This window comes from Poromitra crassiceps, assembly GCF_964638095.1.
Source record: "Poromitra crassiceps genome assembly, chromosome: 12".
Lineage (NCBI taxonomy): Eukaryota > Metazoa > Chordata > Actinopteri > Beryciformes > Melamphaidae > Poromitra > Poromitra crassiceps.
Window position 1 is genome coordinate 48,689,664 of NC_139632.1, and position 21,430 is coordinate 48,711,093.

A 21,430-nucleotide genomic window follows, 5' to 3' on the forward strand; every position below is an offset into this window, starting at 1 on the left:
ATGCTTAGTTTATTAGTTTAATGTGGAAAATAATGATTTTTCAATCGCCCCTGTCTGCTCTATAATTGTGCAGAATCGTTCTTTTACTTTGAAATTTTTTGAAAAATCTCACCGGAACTTCTTATATTCGCTAGCTCTTATATTCGCTCACAGAACACAGGTCGGTTTTACATCATTTTACACTTAGCGCATTCAGCTTTATATATACATTTGGAGGCAGTGCAGGCTGGTTTCCAGTTAAACTTGCAGACTGGTTAACAGACAGACATGTCTGTGGAGTCCCTGGTCACTCTGTTGGAGTCCTACAGAGGAAGAGACAAAGTGGTGAGTTGTCTTTATTAGTCAATAATAGTCTACATTTATTAACAATAAGCCAGTCAGGTATGGTAAATAAAAAGAAGGTGAAGTCTGACCTCTAGTTGTTGGTTAAGGCAATGAACACATAACATTTTCCGATGAAATGTAACATCAGGTAAAATGTAACATTTTCAGATATTAAATGTAACATTTTCAGATAAAATGTTAGAGTGCTGCAAAGGGAGATGTAAAGAAAGGAAGTGAACAGCATATCAACCTCTCAGTCCTTTATTTATTCATACTACTAATTATAATATGTACCCAAAACATAAAATACAATAATATCCCACAATAAAAAAAAACACTTCTCTCTCTCTCTCTCGCTCTCACTCTCTCACACACACACACACCCCAATGATAATATTGTGTATCGCGTTATTTGGGCAGGACTACATTGCGATATACAATTTTGGATATCGTGCCTCATGGTCTCCTCTGCTCTAACTCTGTTGCAGATCCGCACGGTGTGTTATGGGTCCCAGCTGGTGGGAGGTGTTTTGTCCCGTGGTGACGTGGGGACGTCTCGACTGGGGAAGAGCCTGCTGCTGCTGTCCGCTCAGCTCAGCCACTGCAGGACGGTGCTGCGGCTGTTCGACGACCTCGCCATGCTGGCCTACGCCTCCAACTATGGCCTGGGAGCAGGGGTAATTTGTTGATTAGTTGATCAGCAGAAAAATCAATCGATTAATGGTTTTTGTAGTTTAAAAATACCAAACATTTTTTGGTTTACAGCTTCACAGATGGTAAGCTTTGCTTGTTTTTCTGCACATGGCAACCAAAGTAAGACATTTGAAGAATCAATTTGGGCTCTGGTAACTTGAGGCCTTTTGGCCACACCGTGCCGCGCTGATTTACGTTTCCTTTACCAAATTTAACGTGCCATGCTGTGCCATGAGATGGACCTTCTCCAGAGTCGTGCCAAAGCACGCTGGACCTGCCACCAAGCGGACTGCAGCAACGTCTCGCCAACCGCAGCTTGCAAGACTCATGTCTGCTGGAGAGCAGAGAGAAAGGCGTTTCAGTGATGAGAGACTAGAAGGAAAGTACAATCAACTTTAATGATGCAACAAACGACACTTAGATTTGGCGTATGACTCCATGGTATGATGACGCTCCTCTGAGATGTGAGGAGGACGTCAGTGATTTATAGGATAGAGAATCCCCCATAGGGAATTCTACAGGAGTCATGACATTGGTGGTGTTCAGGGGAGGAGGTGGGGCGAAGCAACTGCTACAGTGAAGACCTCACCGAGGGGAGACACACAAACAGTGTGTCTAACATTCTAAAATACGAGGGAACAGATATAGACCTCCAGTTAGGTGATTGGCCAGCAGGCCAGAGAGATGAAGAGCATGGGAAAGTGTGGGAGACATTGATTGGACAGAATGACGGCGTGCATATTTATGAATGAGTGATGTCACCTGAACAGTGCGTTGCTGCAGAGGGAGAGAGAGAAGTTTAGTTTCTCTCTTGTGTTTACGTTTGTACTTTCAGATATCAGCTTTATTTGATAATTTCCTGACCGCCTATCGCAGCCATGTTATGTTACTGATGAGCTGATGAAAACATTTTTCTGTTGCTGCTGCTCCATAAGCTTTCCACTGACAAACTAATGGAAGGACTTATTGTGAAGAACTCATAGGAAATGCAATGTTTATCCACCGTTTTAGCCGTGACTTTTTGACCACTAGTCACAGCCATCATGAGGAGTGTTACAGCCCGCTGCTTTTTGACAAACACCTCATCTAGGCAGCTGCTCTGCGCTACACCAGGCCAGGCCATCACATTTGTATGGGAAAGACCCATCACTGGTTCCTGATTGGCCCAGACGGAGACTGCATCACTCACGGGGGACGATATGTTAGCATGGTTCTGTTTCTTGTCCCACTAATGCACGTCTCTCCCCACTGCCCCAGGAGGAGGACTCGGGCCTGCGCTGCATATCGCTGCTGACCAACATGGCCGACCAGCTGTACTATCCCTGTGAACACGTAGCCTGGGCCGCCGACGCACAGCTCATCACAGTCAAGTCTGATAAGTGGTGGCTGCTCAGCACGCTGCTGTGGGGAACCTCCCTGCTGCTGGGGATACTCAGGTGAGAAAATCAAACGCACCTCTCTCTCTCGACTTTGATTGGCCGCTCTGCCTCAAACCAGTCAAGCTTGGGGTGGGGTGTGCATGACTTGACTGTGTGAAACAATGTTGACTTTAACAACTCCACCTGTTAACACCAGGTACACACAACTGCATTAAAGAACAAGGGTTTCCCACAGAGCCACCTGTTATTGGTCCGTGATCGGCGAGCTGCGTAAATCACTGGACAGGCGACCTGTCAATCACACCGAAAACTAGTCTTTTCTTTTTATCGTCCAGCTCTACATAAATATTGAATAAAAAAAACATATACCGGTAGTTGTCATGAAAGGTTGAAATTAGCTATAGAGACCAAAACATTTTTTTTGAACCAGGCTGTGAATGCACATATTTTTGCAGTAAACTTGGACATTTTGACATGAGAGCCAGCCTCAAGTGGCTACTCGAGGGAACTGCAGTTTTTTGCATTTCTGCGATGGCCCCAATGTGACCAAGTGAGACTGCCCGTTCTGTCTTTTTACAAGAGTTATTTCCATGCTGAGGATGAGGAAACCAGTTTCTCACTGTAGTCCAGACTGTAATCCAGACTGTAGTCCAGACTGTAGTCCAGACTGTGGTCCAGACTGTGGAGCAAACGACCATGAAATAACTCAGTCTAAGTTGAGATGTGTTGTGACTCCTCAGGTCGGTCAGAGTCCTGATGCTGCTGAGGAGGAAAGTGAGGAGAAGTGAGCAGGACAGAGGTGGCAGCAGGTATTCTCCTTCAAACATTCACTCTCTGTGCTGCTGGTATATGAAGAGTGGCCTGGATCTTATAAACAGTTGGCTTGTGGCCATAAATGTGTTATGACGGCCTTTCAAGAGGTTTAGGAGAGATTTTAATGCATTGAATGGCGAACAAATTCAGCAGAGTCCAATATCTGCAGTCCAGGTCGATGCATTCCTGATCTGAACAGAGAATTCATAGTACATACCAATTCAATTCCTGGAACTGCAGTGTGAATGTCATCTGTGAGGGAACAGAATTAGTCAGAAATGACTAATCAGAATTGAGGTCCATTGAATTCCACTTCTAAATCAAACATTATGAATCAAATAAAAGACAGTTCAGCAAATCTAATATACATTCATTCATAATGTATTAATTTACGATGACATGTTCTGCATCAAATACCAGCTGAAAGCTTCCTTCAACATTTTATATTCAGTATTGATCATATAAAACACCATGTATAATTTGGTAAGAAAAAATAAAACAAAAACATGATCACATAATTCAATTGCATTTAATTTTATTTAATTTCCTGAAATTCCAATTCCATGTATTTCTTTTGTCTCAGATTCAATTGAGGAATTGGAATTGATGAGTTCATTCATGAATGGACACTAAGGCAGATGTGTGTGTTTGTTTCAGTGGCTCTCAGCTCAGGCAGCAGGCGCGTGAGGAGCTACTGTCCGTCCTCAGCAGTATGGCCGACCTCAGCAACGCCGTCCACTGGATGCCGCCTGGCTTCCTGTGGGCAGGACGATTCCCTGACTGGCTGGTGGGGCTGATGGGCACCATCTCATCTCTGATTGGGTTGATCCAGATGAACGGCAGTGGCGGTGACCAATCGGACGGTGCCTCGCCTCAGCCTCACAGCGAGGGCTGACTGAGACTTTCTGAGCAGAGATGTGGATTGGTGAAAAATATTGAGACTTCCAGTAAATGATGTGGAGCTGATCTTCATCGTCATACGGTGGGCGTTTGATTTGAAGATTTAAACATGAAATATCTGTAAATCAACGCGAATCAGCCTCAGACTGAACTGACTAAAACACCACAATCAGCAATGAATGCATGTGAAATTGATTTAACAAATTACTTGTTTTTTTTATGCAGCTAAAAACATTTAAATGCATATTAAAGTTGGGTTGAGCCGTGGTTCTCAACCTGACGGTCGGGACCCGCCCAGAGTGTCACAAGATAATTTGGGGTTTTCAAAATATGATTTATGGCAGTGGTTGTCAATGTGGGGTCCGGGGGCCACCAGGGGTCCTGCCCAGCAAATTGATTTGTTAAACTTCAGCATTATTTAATTCACTAGAAGTTACAACAATTAGAGAATGTAGAATAATTACTGTTTTGATCATAGTGTCACTTTTAACTCTACCTACAATACAGATAGTCATGGAATTCTGGAGAAAAAAACAACTCAGGTCTGAGACAAAATCGAATCAAGGTCCACAATATGGACTGAATTAGGGGTACTTGATATGAAAGTGGTTGAGAATCACTGACTTATGGAATAGGAAAACATTTCTACTATACAGATTCATTATCATGTGTATTTGTTTTCCATATTTATCCTTTTTTGCCTCAATCACTCTGTGCTTGAAATGTTGGACACTTTGCAGAGTTTGGCACAATCACTCTGTGCTTGACATGTTGGACACTTTGCAGATGCAGCCTGTTTTGGGTGAGGAGGCAGCGCTTTGTTTTAAAGGGCCGGTGTCATGCCGAGTTTTACACCCCCGCCGAGAATTGCATCCCCACCTTCCGGGAGCATATTGTAATGATTTATACGGAAACATAACTGTTTAAAAATGATATAATTGTCTGGGTAGACGTGATCTCCAAGCCAGGGGGTCTGTCCTGGGTAACACTTCATAATACTGTAACACAAAAAATGGGTAGTTACTGAGGAACGAGTAAGGAACGAACCATTAGTTCATGAATAGTTAATGATTAGTTAATGAGCAGTTGATAGGTAGTTCCTTAATGGTAGTTACTTAAGAACTTACCATTAGTTACCATGTTAACGAACCAGTAAGTAATGATTACTTCCCTAAAAAAAAAAAAAAAAATTTTTCATTCACTAGTTCATTAATAGTTAATCGGTAGTTCCTTAAAGATCCTTAATGGTAGTTACTTAAGAACTGACCATTAGTTCCCATGGTAGTTACTTAAGAACTGACCATTAGTTACCATGTTAACGAACCAGTAAGTAATGATTACTTCCTTTTTTTTTTATATATTTCACTAGTTCATGAACAGGTAGTTCCTTAAGAACTGACTATTACTTACCATGTTAGTGCATCATTACTTCCTGCTTACTTTACCATTAGTTCCCATGTTTGTGCCCCCTCAAGTAAAGCAGTACATCTTACCGAGTTGTTAGTAAGGAATGCACCATTACTTCCTGCTTACTTTACCATTACTTAACATGTTTGTGCCCCCTCAAGTAAAGCAGTACATCTTACTGAGTAGTTACTAAGGAATACACCATTACTTCTTGCTTACTTTACCATTACTTAACATGTTTGTGCCCCCTCAAGTAAAGCAGTACATCTTCCTGAGTTGTTACTAAGGGATACACCATTACTTCCTGCTTACTTTACCATTACTTAACATGTTTGTGCCCCCTCAAGTAAAGCAGTACATCTTACTGAGTTGTTACTAAGGAATACCCCATTACTTCCTGCTTACCTTACCATTACTTAACATGTGTGTGACCCCTCAAGTAAAGCAGTACATCTTACTGAGTTGTTACTAAGGAATACACCATTACTTCCTGTTTACTTTACCATTACTTGAGGGGGCACAAACATGTTAAGTAATGGTAAAGTAAGCAGGAAGTAATGGTGTATTCCTTAGTAACTACTCAGTAAGATGTAGGCTACTGCTTTACTTGAGGGGTCACACACATGGGAACTAATGGTAAAGTAAGCAGGAAGTAATGATGCACTAACATGGTAAGTAATAGTCAGTTCTTAAGGAACTACCTGTTCATGAACTAGTGAAATATTTAAAAAAAATTAAGGAAGTAATCATTACTTACTGGTTCATTAACATGGTAACTAATGGTCAGTTCTTAAGTAACTACCATGGGAACTAATGGTCAGTTCTTAAGTAACTACCATTAAGGATATTTAAGGAACTACCGATTAACTATTAATGAACTAGTGAATGAAAACAAATGAAAAAAAAAAAATTTTAGGGAAGTAATTATTACTTACTGGTTCGTTAACATGGTAACTAATGGTCAGTTCTTAAGTAACTACCATTAAGGAACTACCTATCAACTACTCATTAACTAATCATTAACTATTCATGAACAAATGGTTCGTTCCTTACTCGTTCCTCAGTAACTACCCATTTTTTGTGTTACAGTATTATGAAGTGTTACCCCAAATCTGTTACTTGAAAACCTGGAGAGAGGTTTATCTCCATCATCCATTTTCATTTTCAGTGAAATTGAAGGCATGAAGCATGCCGAACGCGAGAGAGGGAGGTATTTTCACGTGTGTAGCCTACTGTACAAGTTGTGACGAGACACTGGAAAATTACACTAACATTTTGTACTATTTTAAAATGTTATCAGCCATTTTGGATCGTTGACATTAGATGCCACAAAAATTGGGTGTGGCACGTTGATGCCGTAAAAATGGCAAATGAACAGAAAGTATGCTGTTATGGCAGCGTGCTGCGGTGCCTCGTGATGAGAGCCAATGATGTGATGTTGATAGATATCATATACAGTATGTTATTTTAATATATACCGGTAGAGACACACACACATACACACACTGCGGTTTTATGTAAAAAGCTCACTCCTGCAGACAGTGAATCATGTCTCAGGGTATAAAGCACGCAGACTGGACCGAGAGGTTCAACTACAGTTTGAATGGCAGAAGACAGCACCCAGAACAGAGCCATACCGCCAAATATAACTCATGCTAATAAAAGCTTTAAATTGATCCAAGTGGTCTTGTGTTTTTGACTAAAGTGGTCCTGACTGAAATGTAATTCTTGCATCTGGAATAATAATTCCGTTCATTGACGCACATCTCATGCACACTTCAAGTGCTGTCTGAAATATCACAATTACAAGAAAGCATCAAATCTATGTCAACAAATGATAAAGGAGGTAAAACGGTAAAGGAGATGTATACAATTATTACATGTTAGTAATTGGGATTCTATGAAAAATAATTACTTTCTCCAGTGAGGGCACAACGATGAAATGAAGTGTGGAGATAGCTCTCTGGCTATGCAAGGCTACTGCGTTGCCAGAACGCAATTAGTTTTTGTCCTAGTATAGGTAGGCAAATAAAAAGTAGGCTATGCACCTTGGCTGATTGTGCACTCCTCCTGTAAGGTTAATTATTGTTCCAATGAAGTTGATTCAGTTCTAAAAGGGGATTATTATAGGAGCCCAGTCTATTACTGTAGGCTACTGAGGTGCTTAGACCGCGGATGACCTGGCTGACGCGCTCGCTACAGCTGATGTAATACATACGATAACATCTGCATTGAGTGCTGCATAGTAAGAACGAAGAAGGCTTGTCCTTGATGTTCGGAACCCATTCATTTATTCAATTTCACCGATGTGAATACAAAGTTCTTTTCCACAGAAAGCAAAAAGGCAGAGACAGCGCACCAAACAAATGTTCCCGCTGCTGGTAGCGACACGGTCAAAAACCATTTGCCCTTCCGGGTCAAAACACCTAGTGAGCAGAGGTGAAGGCAGCACCTATATAAGATCACCTGAGCCCAGGTAACATGGCACAGCGACACCCCATGGACAAATAAAAATATGACAGCACACAAATCCACCAGAAATATGACCAGAACACATTTGGCACTTACAGGGATATTACACAGATTGTACGTCACTTTTACAGAATGGGGGCTGTAGCAAAATAAATATAGTAAAGTAACGAGTAACGTAACTAATTATTTTTGATACTAAGCAAGAAGTAAATCAATGTTTGTACTTTTTAAATTAGTAATAATCAGTAATAAGCAGGGACAGTGCTACAAGGCAAGGGGGGGCTATAGCCACCTCAAAAATCTGCCAAGCCCCAGTTAAGCCCCCTCAAACATTTTAGTATATATTTTTTAAATAAACAAATGTGTAAAGTTAATAACCAGCCATTCTTGATTAATTGATTGAATTTAATTTGATAATTGATAAAAAGATACATATACAACTGCCCGGCAGGAACACATACATTTAAAAAATCATCGACGTTGAGAACACAATAAAACATCAGAGACCATGTTGGAAGTGTTTACACTTTTACATGCTCCATTGGATCTTTTATTGTCTCTATAAAGTCAATCAATCAATCAATCAAAAGGCTTATTTCCATTGTGGACTTTTTCTTACACTGATATTAACCTAACCAATCATCACTCATCATGTCTAAACCCAACCAATCATCACTCTGCATGCCTAAACCTAAGCAATCACTCCTCATGCCTAAACTTTTGCATGTGAAAGTTTCTGTCATTGCCTTGTGGTCACTTATAGCTATACATATATATTCTATATTCTTTGGCCAAATTCATTTAAGAATTACATTTATTTTTAATGTGCTGTGTGCCAAATCTGGTTTTATTTGGGGGGAGGGGGGGAGCATCACTGATGACATCATCACTGATGGCATCCTATCCATTATCCATCCCTGACTGAGTGAATAAATGAAAATGACTCCAAAAGCCAGTGTCAAATGAGCAGGAATTTCTGAGCAGGAATTTCTTACTTCCGGTCAGGATTTTTCAGAATAAAAGCGATCATTCAAACTCGATAAAATACACAAATTTAAGTGATATCACACAAATTGAATAACAATACACATGGAAAAGGTTATATTCCATTTAGATCTATATATCCTTTGGTATTGTAGTACTAACTACTTCTATATTATTATATTAAGCTTGCTCCAATCAGTCAGAACACAATGAAAACGCTCCGATTTTGAATAAAGATTAAAAATCTAAAGTCAATTGTTCCAGGGCAAACTCACTTGATCCATGTAGAGACATAGCCCAGCTATCATAGCAAAGTCATCTTGAGGCTGGATGGGTGTCAATTTTTCTGTTTTGGACATGTATGTACAGTGTCAAGTGAGCAGGAATTTTATAGCTGTCCGCTCCCATTCAGAACACAATGAAAACGCTCTGATTTCGAATAAAGATTAAAAATCTAAAGTCAATTGTTCCAGGGCAAACTCACTTGATCCATGTAGAGACATAGCCCAGCTATCATAGCAAAGTCATCTTGAGGCTGGATGGGTGTCAATTTTTCTGTTTTGGACATGTATGTACAGTGTCAAGTGAGCAGGAATTTTATAGCTGTCCGCTCCCATTCAGAACACAATGAAAACGCTCCGATTTCGAATAAAGATTAAAAATCTAAAGTCAATTGTTCCAGGGCAAACTCACTTGATCCATGTAGAGACATAGCCCAGCTATCATAGCGAAGTCATCTTGAGGCTGGATGGGTGTCAATTTTTCTGTTTTGGACATGTATATACAGTGTCAAGTGAGCAGGAATTTTATAGCTGTCCGCTCCCATTCAGAACACAATGAAAACGCTCCGATTTCGAATAAAGATTAAAAATCTAAAGTCAATTGTTCCAGGGCAAACTCACTTGATCCATGTAGAGACATAGTCCAGCTATCATAGCAAAGTCATCTTGAGGCTGGATGGGTGTCAATTTTTCTGTTTTGGACATGTATGTACAGTGTCAAGTGAGCAGGAATTTTATAGCTGTCCGCTCCCATTCAGAACACAATGAAAACGCTCCGATTTCGAATAAAGATTAAAAATCTAAAGTCAATTGTTCCAGGGCAAACTCACTTGATCCATGTAGAGACATAGCCCAGCTATCATAGCGAAGTCATCTTGAGGCTGGATGGGTGTCAATTTTTCTGTTTTGGACATGTATGTACAGTGTCAAGTGAGCAGGAATTTTATAGCTGTCCGCTCCCATTCAGAACACAATGAAAACGCTCCGATTTCGAATAAAGATTAAAAATCTAAAGTCAATTGTTCCAGGGCAAACTCACTTGATCCATGTAGAGACATAGCCCAGCTATCATAGCAAAGTCATCTTGAGGCTGGATGGGTGTCAATTTTTCTGTTTTGGACATGTATGTACAGTGTCAAGTGAGCAGGAATTTTATAGCTGTCCGCTCCCATTCAGAACACAATGAAAACGCTCCGATTTCGAATAAAGATTAAAAATCTAAAGTCAATTGTTCCAGGGCAAACTCACTTGATCCATGTAGAGACATAGCCCAGCTATCATAGCAAAGTCATCTTGAGGCTGGATGGGTGTCAATTTTTCTGTTTTGGACATGTATGTACAGTGTCAAGTGAGCAGGAATTTTATAGCTGTCCGCTCCCATTCAGAACACAATGAAAACGCTCCGATTTCGAATAAAGATTAAAAATCTAAAGTCAATTGTTCCAGGGCAAACTCACTTGATCCATGTAGAGACATAGCCCAGCTATCATAGCAAAGTCATCTTGAGGCTGGATGGGTGTCAATTTTTCTGTTTTGGACATGTATGTACAGTGTCAAGTGAGCAGGAATTTTATAGCTGTCCGCTCCCATTCAGAACACAATGAAAACGCTCCGATTTCGAATAAAGATTAAAAATCTAAAGTCAATTGTTCCAGGGCAAACTCACTTGATCCATGTAGAGACATAGCCCAGCTATCATAGCGAAGTCATCTTGAGGCTGGATGGGTGTCAATTTTTCTGTTTTGGACATGTATGTACAGTGTCAAGTGAGCAGGAATTTTATAGCTGTCCGCTCCCATTCAGAACACAATGAAAACGCTCCGATTTCGAATAAAGATTAAAAATCTAAAGTCAATTGTTCCAGGGCAAACTCACTTGATCCATGTAGAGACATAGCCCAGCTATCATAAGGAAGTCATGACTTTGCTAGCGGACAGCTATAAAATTCCTGCTCACTTGACACTGTACATACATGTCCAAAACAGAAAAATTGACACCCATCCAGCCTCAAGATGACTTTGCTATGATAGCTGGGCTATGTCTCTACATGGATCAAGTGAGTTTGCCCTGGAACAATTGACTTTAGATTTTTAATCTTTATTCGAAATCGGAGCGTTTTCATTGTGTTCTGAATGGGAGCGGACAGCTATAAAATTCCTGCTCACTTGACACTGTACATACATGTCCAAAACAGAAAAATTGACACCCATCCAGCCTCAAGATGACTTTGCTATGATAGCTGGGCTATGTCTCTACATGGATCAAGTGAGTTTGCCCTGGAACAATTGACTTTAGATTTTTAATCTTTATTCAAAATCGGAGCGTTTTCATTGTGTTCTGAATGGGAGCGGACAGCTATAAAATTCCTGCTCACTTGACACTGTACATACATGTCCAAAACAGAAAAATTGACACCCATCCAGCCTCAAGATGACTTTGCTATGATAGCTGGGCTATGTCTCTACATGGATCAAGTGAGTTTGCCCTGGAACAATTGACTTTAGATTTTTAATCTTTATTCAAAATCGGAGCGTTTTCATTGTGTTCTGAATGGGAGCGGACAGCTATAAAATTCCTGCTCACTTGACACTGTACATACATGTCCAAAACAGAAAAATTGACACCCATCCAGCCTCAAGATGACTTCCTTATGATAGCTGGGCTATGTCTCTACATGGATCAAGTGAGTTTGCCCTGGAACAATTGACTTTAGATTTTTAATCTTTATTCGAAATCGGAGCGTTTTCATTGTGTTCTGAATGGGAGTGGACAGCTATAAAATTCCTGCTCACTTGACACTGTACATACATGTCCAAAACAGAAAAATTGACACCCATCCAGCCTCAAGATGACTTCCTTATGATAGCTGGGCTGTGTCTCTACATGGATCAAGTGAGTTTGCCCTGGAACAATTGACTTTAGATTTTTAATCTTTATTCGAAATCGGAGCGTTTTCATTGTGTTCTGAATGGGAGCGGACAGCTATAAAATTCCTGCTCACTTGACACTGTACATACATGTCCAAAACAGAAAAATTGACACCCATCCAGCCTCAAGATGACTTCCTTATGATAGCTGGGCTATGTCTCTACATGGATCAAGTGAGTTTGCCCTGGAACAATTGACTTTAGATTTTTAATCTTTATTCAAAATCGGAGCGTTTTCATTGTGTTCTGAATGGGAGCGGACAGCTATAAAATTCCTGCTCACTTGACACTGTACATACATGTCCAAAACAGAAAAATTGACACCCATCCAGCCTCAAGATGACTTCCTTATGATAGCTGGGCTATGTCTCTACATGGATCAAGTGAGTTTGCCCTGGAACAATTGACTTTAGATTTTTAATCTTTATTCGAAATCGGAGCGTTTTCATTGTGTTCTGAATGGGAGCGGACAGCTATAAAATTCCTGCTCACTTGACACTGTACATACAAGTCCAAAACAGAAAAATTGACACCCATCCAGCCTCAAGATGACTTCCTTATGATAGCTGGGCTATGTCTCTACATGGATCAAGTGAGTTTGCCCTGGAACAATTGACTTTAGATTTTTAATCTTTATTCAAAATCGGAGCGTTTTCATTGTGTTCTGAATGGGAGCGGACAGCTATAAAATTCCTGCTCACTTGACACTGTACATACATGTCCAAAACACAAACATTGACACCCATCCAGCCTCAAGATGACTTCCCTATGATAGATTGATTGATTGATTTATATTTAGTACAATAGTATTACATAAAGTATGTGACAAAAAGTAGTACAAGGATAAAGAACACAGACAGTTGTTCAACTGATTTTCACTGTGGTCCCAAGAAGGATACAAAGAACATTTAATAGGCTACCTACTTCTCACAAGACCACATTGTTCATGCTTTGCATAATGGGTCACCTAGCCTAGCCTATAGCTTGATAATCTCTTCTATTGATGTCTTCCCTATAGAGGCCATAATCAGGTGAGAGGTAGGCCTAGCCTCTATTGACCAGTGTGAGCTATCGACACACCCTGTTAAGCCTTTCAAGAAATAACACACGGTCTCCTTTGTACAGTATGTCTATTTTCATTCAAACATTAAACTAGAGGTTTATCTTAGTGTTCGTATGTTCATTATATTGGACATAGTTACATTTCTACTTCAATTTTTATGGTTAAAAAAAACGAACTTTATCATGCTTTTACTTTGAAGGCAAAATCATTAAACCCGAGTGAAATTCCTGCTGGCCGGAAGTGAAATTCCTGCTCATTTGACGCTCGTACTCCAAAAAGCCTTCTCTTGACCACGCACTTGCGTGGTAATTACAGAGTCACACTGTAAACATCGAAAGTCTGAGCTTATGATGAGCACTTGAAGGCAGCAACCAGGAACTCGAAAACTCTGACAGATGAGTCTGGGTGACAGAATGGACAATATTATGATTTGGAGCACTTTGGGTGGACATCGTTTTGTTTTTCACACTGTAAATAGGATACTGTGAAACTGCTAACATTCAGAAGGTGGCGGTAATGCACAAAATGCTGTTTGCCAACCGCCATTAAACACCAGAAGAAGACGAAGAAGAAGCAGGAAGCGGAAATTAACAAACATAACTGGTCGTTGTCTCGATTTTTAGAAAAACGGGCCACCCCACTTGTAATTAATTCGACTTATCATTGAATCCATTCCACTGTGTTTCACCATAATGTCTTCCTGTTTATTGGGGGCAACTCTCTGCTGAAGAGCTGGAGCGGAAGAGGCAGGACATGATGGGCTTTGCCAAGCAGAGAGAGGAGGACCAAGAGAACGTGAAAAGATACAAGACAAGATAAGCAGGAGAAGCTTGTAAGACCCACTTGTAATTAATTCGACAAGTGTATATTGTACCTATTGGGAAAGGACATATTTGTCCGTTTCCATTCCTTGTGTTGGACTAAAACGACGATTTCAAGATGGGAGGCGGCGATCTCGTAAATTGATGAGCTAGCTAATTTAGCTTAGCCACGATACGTGCCTCTCTATGTTATGGAGAGAACAGTACCAAACAAAATCTTGCTTGTTTGTCTTGCTTATCGGCACAGGATTACACCTGATTTTTGATTGTATAGATATTTGAATATGATCTATCTATCTATCTATCTATCTATAAAAAAAAAATTTTATAGAATATGAATCAAATAATATATATTTTATTTTTGGTTATTTATTGATTCTGTACAAGACACTCAACCGCCCAATTATAATACAATGATAATGATTTTTGGAGTTTTAATGACAGAAAATAAATTGAAATGATGTGCAATAGATTATTTGATAGAGAAATTCACTTAACAAAAAAAATCACAGTACATTTCTGTGTGCATTTAGATCCTCATGTATGTCATTACATTTCAGATGTCTGTTGGAGGGAATAACACCTAATTTATATCTCTGCAATTGTCCCACACAGAAAAGGAGACCATGCAAAAATGGAAAAACTTGAAAGACCTGTAGTAACAGGAGGTTGAAGGCCGGCAACAAAGGCCCAAAAAAGTGGAGCTGCCCCGGACACCACACCCAAGTGGAAGTACATGTAGGATTCCAGGAACAACCACCAACCTCAGCCTCCGTCCTCCCCCCCAGCCAGCAACCCTGGGCTTCACCAGCAGCGAGGGCACCGGCCCATCCAGCATCTGGGAACTCCAGCATCCCCCCCCCCCCCGGCCTGTCGAGCAGCAGGAGCTACAGGCCAGCTTGGACATCGACAAGCCCCCTGGCTCCTCCACCAGCACCCTCCGGCCTGCCCAGCAGCAGGAGCTACGGGCCAGCTCTGCCATCCAGAGCTGGCACCCCCAGACTATGAAAAATATCGAACGTGTATGGAAGGCTGAGCAGAAACACGAAGCTGAACGGAAGAAGATTGAGGAGCTTCAGAAAGAGCTAAGAGAGGAACGAGCTCGAGAAGAATTTGCAGCAGGAGCTACGGGCCAGCTCTGCCATCCATGTGTGTGCGTCTGTGTGTGTGTGTACTGTGTGTGTGTGTACTGTGTGCGTCTGTGTGTGTGTGTACTGTGTGCGTCTGTGTGTGTGTGCGCACACATGTTCAGAGGAAGCGCGCGCTGCTGAACACGCTCGTTTGACCCCTGCCCCCTCCACCAGCACCCTCCGGCCTGCCCAGCAGCAGGAGCTACGGGCCAGCTCGTCCATCGACGAGCCCCCTGGCGCCTCCACCAGCACCCTCCGGCCCCCCCCAGCACGCCAGGCAAACGTTCGCCAGCAACTCCATGGGTCGCCGGCAACTCCGAATACCCGGCAGCTGCATGACAGCCAGAGTCGGCCGCAGATTGGCAGGAGGAGGCCCGCTGCTGCTGGAGAACCCTCGAGCTTTGAGACCCGGCTCCTCAACGCACTCGAGAACCAGCCAGGGGATGGCTCAGCCAACCTGGTGGCAGCGTGCTCCCAGACCTCAGGAGGATGCCTCTGGCAAGGAGGCAGCTTGCCAGGGACGTGCACAGAACATTAGAGGGGCAGGGGCTCAAATTAATAAAAGGGCACTACAGAAACGGAAATTTGAGGCAATTTGAAGGCCAATTTAGGGGTATAACTCATTTTAAATATTCCGATTTTAACCAGATTTAGAGGAATATCTCATTTTAGGATGAGACTTTGACAAACATACATACCTGATTCACGTTCACTGACTGATATATCTGTCAGACTGTGTGCGCCTGTGCTGCTGCTGTCCGTCTGCATGGTTGCTCTGGCTGAGTGGAGTGCGCACTGCTGGAGTGGGTGGGGAAGGGCCACGTGCTTTTTTGGGTTGGTGCCTTCAGGGGCGGTTTAGAAAAACACTGCTCCATGCAGAGGCCTATTACAAATGGTGCATTCAAGGCCAAGAGAGCTCGGAAAAGGCATTTCTCTTTGAATGCTGCCTTCAGTGATGGCATGGAAAGGGCAATTTCCATACATTAGAAATGCATTCATGGTCAGGAAAGGGCACTTTTTATTTTATTTTTTCATGTGTCTGAGCTGTTTGTTTTGTTCATGTGTTGTTGGAATGAAAATGAAAAATGTATTATAATAAAAAAAAAAAAAGGGCACTTTTTACAGACTGAAAAAAAGGCAGGGGCTCAAGCCCCCTTTCATGTCTATGTGTGCACGTGCCTGCAGCTTGCCAAACTACGCATCATGGAGATAATCTTTGAGCATTCCCAGGGCCTGTAGAGTTTCAGAGTACATGTAGTTAAGCAGTTATTGAGAGTTGATTTGAGTGAAAGTGTGGACCTGTGGTGCCACTGGTCCACACTTTAACTCAAACCAGCTCTCAATAACTGTCAAACTAAAACTATTCCCAACAGTTTTGGCGTAATTTTTTTTTAGTTTTAATTGAGTGTTACTACTGATGTTTTCATGGTACGAAGCTGGTTGGATATAGCCAGATTGCCATGCATGTTTTTTTTCCTGGTTCCAGCACAATCATCACTTTTGAGATCCTAGCCACTTTGACCTCTTTTTTACTTTAAATATACCAAAAAAGTGTTCTTGTTTGCTGTGTTTTTTGTACTTGACTTGAATAATAAAGCCTTTGATAATTCATCCTCTTCCTGCAAGTAATTCCAAAATGTGGTGTCTATCAATTAACGGCAAAGGAAAGTCTCAAAACTATGATATTAAATTGCATTTGATCTCATCTTTGAGACGTACCTACAGATTTAGAGGGCATTTTGATCTTCTTTGAATTCCCACTTCCCATTAGTGTTTTATTAAGTCTATGTATTGCTAAGTTGATAACAAATATAGGCCCATTGTCCCTAAAGTTAATGTTTACCAAAAGAATATAATTTCTCAGGAGATACCCGGCACATTTAAATAATCACTGTGCAATACCTAACCCAATCAGCTCATGCTGAAATCTGCACATAAACCATGCAATCTCTGGAAAGATGTATGTAGCAGCCACAGGAAAATAAAACTTATTCTAGAGAGCTAACACTGTAATCCACTTTTATATTTTCTCACCATTCTTAGCTTGCCTATTTTCACTGTGCATACCTTAACTTCAGATTAGATAATAACCCTTGTATGTGTATACCTTGAGAGCAAAGCAATCCAGAATCCAGTACAAGGTTCCCACACCTTCCTCAACATCAAATTCAAGGAGCTTTCAAGGACTTTCTAGGACATTGTCCCACAAATTCAAGGCCCCAATACAGCAGTTTGATACATGGGTCAAGGTTAATAACTGTTAAAACAATACACATATTTATGGTGAATACTATCAGAAGCTCACATTCAAAAAGAGAGGCTTCAATGTTTTGTCTTCCCTCTTCGATCATCTGCTGATTATTTGACTTATTTGACTGAGGAAATAAATCACTTGTTTTGGCTTTGTGCTGCTTTAGCAAGGTTAGATGCTGGTTAAGATGGAGGTTAGGATATTAACATACACAACAAGTAGTATTAACAGATTTAAACAGTAATAACAGATGTAAACAGTCTTATGAGGTAATCTTTCTTTCTGATTGTGTGGGTGGCTCTTAAAAGAGCCTTTGTGTGGAAGAAGAGCCTTTTCTTACACCATGTACTGCTGCCAGGGTACAGCACCCTCCTCATTGAAGTGGGCCCTGAAGGCCTCCCTCGTCCTGAGTGCCTCCCTCCCTGTGGCGGCGGGGGTCGGCAAGCCTTCGATGCGCTGTAGAGCGGGAGCGGCAACATCTCCCGACGATGGTCTGCTGCCCCACAGCTGAGACTCGCAGCAGGAAATTGTTCAGGACACAGGTGGCCTTTACGCACAACTCCGCCTTCTCTGGGCTCAATGTGATGGGTCGCCGATACATCCGCCACTGGGAGGAGAGGATGCCAAAACTACATTCGACCATCATCCGGGCTCGGCTGAGGCGGTAATTGTACACCCGGTTCTCTGGAGCGAGGTAGGACCCTGGAAAGGGACGCAGCAGGTCTCTGCGGAGAGGAAAGGCCTCGTCTCCCACGAGGACAAATGGAAGTGGGCCACGATGCTCTGCTCCTGGGACCACAGCGTCTTCAGGAAAGGCCAGGCTGCCGTCTCGGAGCCCCTCACCAAACCGGGAGTGTGCCAGGATACCAGCGTCATTGCTCCGTCCATACCCACCCACATCGATGACCCTGAAGCGGTAGTAGGCATCAACAACTGCAAGGAGGACGATGGAGTATGTCCCCTTGTAGTTGTAGAACCAGGAGCCAGAGTTGGGGGGAGCCTGGAGGACCACGTGTTTCCCATCGATGGCTCCAAGGCAGTTGGGGAAACTCCATCTTAAACGGAAGCCCTCTGCAATGTGGATCCAGTCCTCTCTGGTTGGCTGCGGCATAAACTCCTCCACCAGACACTGGTAGATGGCATCGGCCACCTGCCCGATAATAAGCCCGACAGTGGACTTTCCAACTCTGAAGGAGAAGGAGATGGTGGAGGTGGAATCCCCTGTGGCAAGATAGCTGTTTAAGACAAAAAAAGAAAATAAAAAATAAGGCCATGTCAGCATTTGTAACTACACTGGTTCAATGTCTCTTAGAAATGATGGCCACGCTTCATACTGATGTCTTTTGACGATTTTATTTCTCTCTCTTTGCCAGCTGACACTCTCTCCCTCTGTGTCAGCACACACAATCAGCAGACACCGTGAAAACTGAAGAAATAACAACAAAACGATTCTGTCAATTCCAAGTCTCTCCAGCAATTATACATGTCCAACATGTTACCACAACTGAAATGTGCTGAAATCAAATAAAATAGTTTACATTGTTTCACATCATTTATGCAATGTCAAATCACATTAACAGACCTTTTACACAAATATAAACCAAATTAAAGACATTTACCGTGTGCGCCTTTTGAACCACGTGCGGACTGGGTTTAGATTGGGGCTGTACGTCTTTACTCTGCAGCAGCCATATTCGTTCTGACCCAAAACGCCACGGTCACGCCCTTAACTAAACTCTGGTCATGTGACTCATTACACATTACACATTAAAACTTACATGAAGTGCACTTAGTTTTTACCCAACATTAGGCTATTTTAAAGTAGTATATTTTAGACAACTTTTACCCTTTTTAATCTCTTATTTATAACATCTTATTTATTACATTTTTAATCTTTTTAATAACGATATGAACTCAAATCCCTATGATTATTATGACAGAAGAATGAAATAAGGAAATATGAATTATGCATCAATGTCTCAATGAAACATGTCTCTGGGACAGTTACACTCCCACCAACTTACTATGATTTATGATAGTCATACAAATATTGAATACATCTAGTAATTTCCAAAATCAAATAGTCGGAATACAAACTCTTAATTCAACACTGACACTTTAAACTCTCCACACAGGTAAGTGTTTATAGATTAGTTCCATCAAAACACCTTTTAGTTGCTCTGTGCAAGTACAACTAATTTATGAACAGGACATTCAAGAATAGATACATTAATGAGTCGTGAACCCTCTAGCACAGACCTCTATTTCCTATCTGTAATGTGGCTTTTCGCAAAAGTCCATCTTGATCTTTACAATTTTGGTGTCCTTTCTTTTTATTCTAGCCTTTCGCTTCATTGACTTTTTGATTTTTGCTAGTTTGTCCTTATTTTCCTCCATAAGAACTTCCTTAGCTTCCTGTCTCTTCAACGGTTTGGTGTCAATTTGGCTGAGCTGGCTAACCGTCCTGAGTTCTGGAGGTCTGCCTGGGCAGCGAACCCGTCCTCTCTTCGAGCCCTGACCTTGGCTGGGCTTCTTCTTTGCACGAATCTCTCTTCTCAAACCGTACATCTGAGTCTTAGTCTTAGTTCTCTTAACCCCGGGTCTTGGAGCTACAGACATTTCCAGGATGATGTCACCCGGTGCCTCCCCTTGAGTATCTCTCAAGAAACCTCCAGCTCTCATCCGAGCTTGGTCAGTATTCACACCTGTTGACCCCACAAGGGCTCCAGGGCCTCTGGCGTTCCCTCTCAGACTCCCTGAGACGGCCGACCGCCCACTCGTCTCTCCTGCAAAATGGGACGGCATGCTCCCTGAACTGGTGACCATTTTGGTTTCCTTCGTCTGGACATTGTGGCTTGACAGACTCACTGAGCAAACACTCACGTTGATGTGACTCTTTGTCCCGTCACTGACTTTAATCTCTTTACTTCCTGAGAGAGAATCGAGCGCATATCTTTGTTTTCTCTTCCTCCCTGTAGGTGTGCCTCTTACACCGTCACATTGTTTCCCTTTTGACTCTGTGACTCGTGATGAGCTGCCAACTACGCTCCAACCCAGGTCAGTCTTGACCGCATACGGCTCATCAACACCTCCCGTGATGACTTGACGCGGAGCCAATGCTCTGGGGCAATCGTAGCCTATCAGTAGCCCAACCTCACAATCCATCAGCTCTGGTATTTCCTGCGCTACTCTGTTCAGATGCTTCCACCTTTTGGCAGTTTCAGGGGTAGGAATGTGGGAACGTTCAAGTGGTATGAACTCTCTGGTATAGGTTGGTGGCAAGTTGATAAAGCTTTCAGAGGAAAATCCTCTAACTCTAAGACCACTAACTCTCTCACTCTGAACAATGGAATCTTTTCCCATCATAGTAGTTAGCTTTAACTTGACTGGTTCTAAACCGGCCCCTGTCTTCCCACATACCTCTTTGTCTACAAAAGTGTTGCTACTCTGGGTATCTAATAGGGCATACACTAAGGTCTCTGTCTCAGGGATAGCAATTGAGGAAACCCATACAGGTACTATCATAGATGTGCTCCCACCATCGCCTGTGTCTACACTGCAAGAAAGGGAAGATGAGCTTTCTTCGGTCTGCATAGCATGAAGTGACATGTCGGTAGCAGCAGCAGGACGGTCTTCATGAAGTGGCGTTGGGTGATGTCTCTTACATATGCCACAAGTAACTTTATTTTTACAGTCCCTTGAATTATGTCCTCTCCTAAGACAGCCAAAGCACAGGTGATTGTCAAATATGAACCGTCTCTTGTCTTCTACAGGCTTGTCAGTGAACTTCTGGCATTTGTGGATGGAGTGACTTTCTCCACAGAACATGCATGTGACTGGGTTTGAAGAAGAATAATCCTCTGAACTGTTCTCCACAGCACTGTATGTTTTCATCACTGTACTTGATATGTCCGATGAGTTCCCATTTGTGACGAACGCATTAGCCTTTGCACGCTTTATCTCTCTGAATGGCTTGTCTTCCATA

General features: G+C 42.0%; 1 protein-coding gene across 1 annotated transcript; it reads left to right on the top strand.

Moving 5' to 3' along the window:
• Window positions 1–267: 267 nt before the first annotated feature.
• Window positions 268–4,188, top strand: LOC310786962 (peroxisomal membrane protein 11C-like; the record flags this gene model as incomplete). The annotated part of the gene is made up of 5 exons (XM_083648293.1): window positions 268–324; window positions 813–1,001; window positions 2,275–2,453; window positions 3,137–3,205; window positions 3,867–4,188. 5 exons carry the CDS (start codon window positions 268–270, stop codon window positions 4,102–4,104), a joined length of 732 nt encoding a protein of 243 aa, XP_083504419.1. The 3' UTR covers window positions 4,105–4,188.
• Window positions 4,189–21,430: the final 17,242 nt, after the last annotated feature.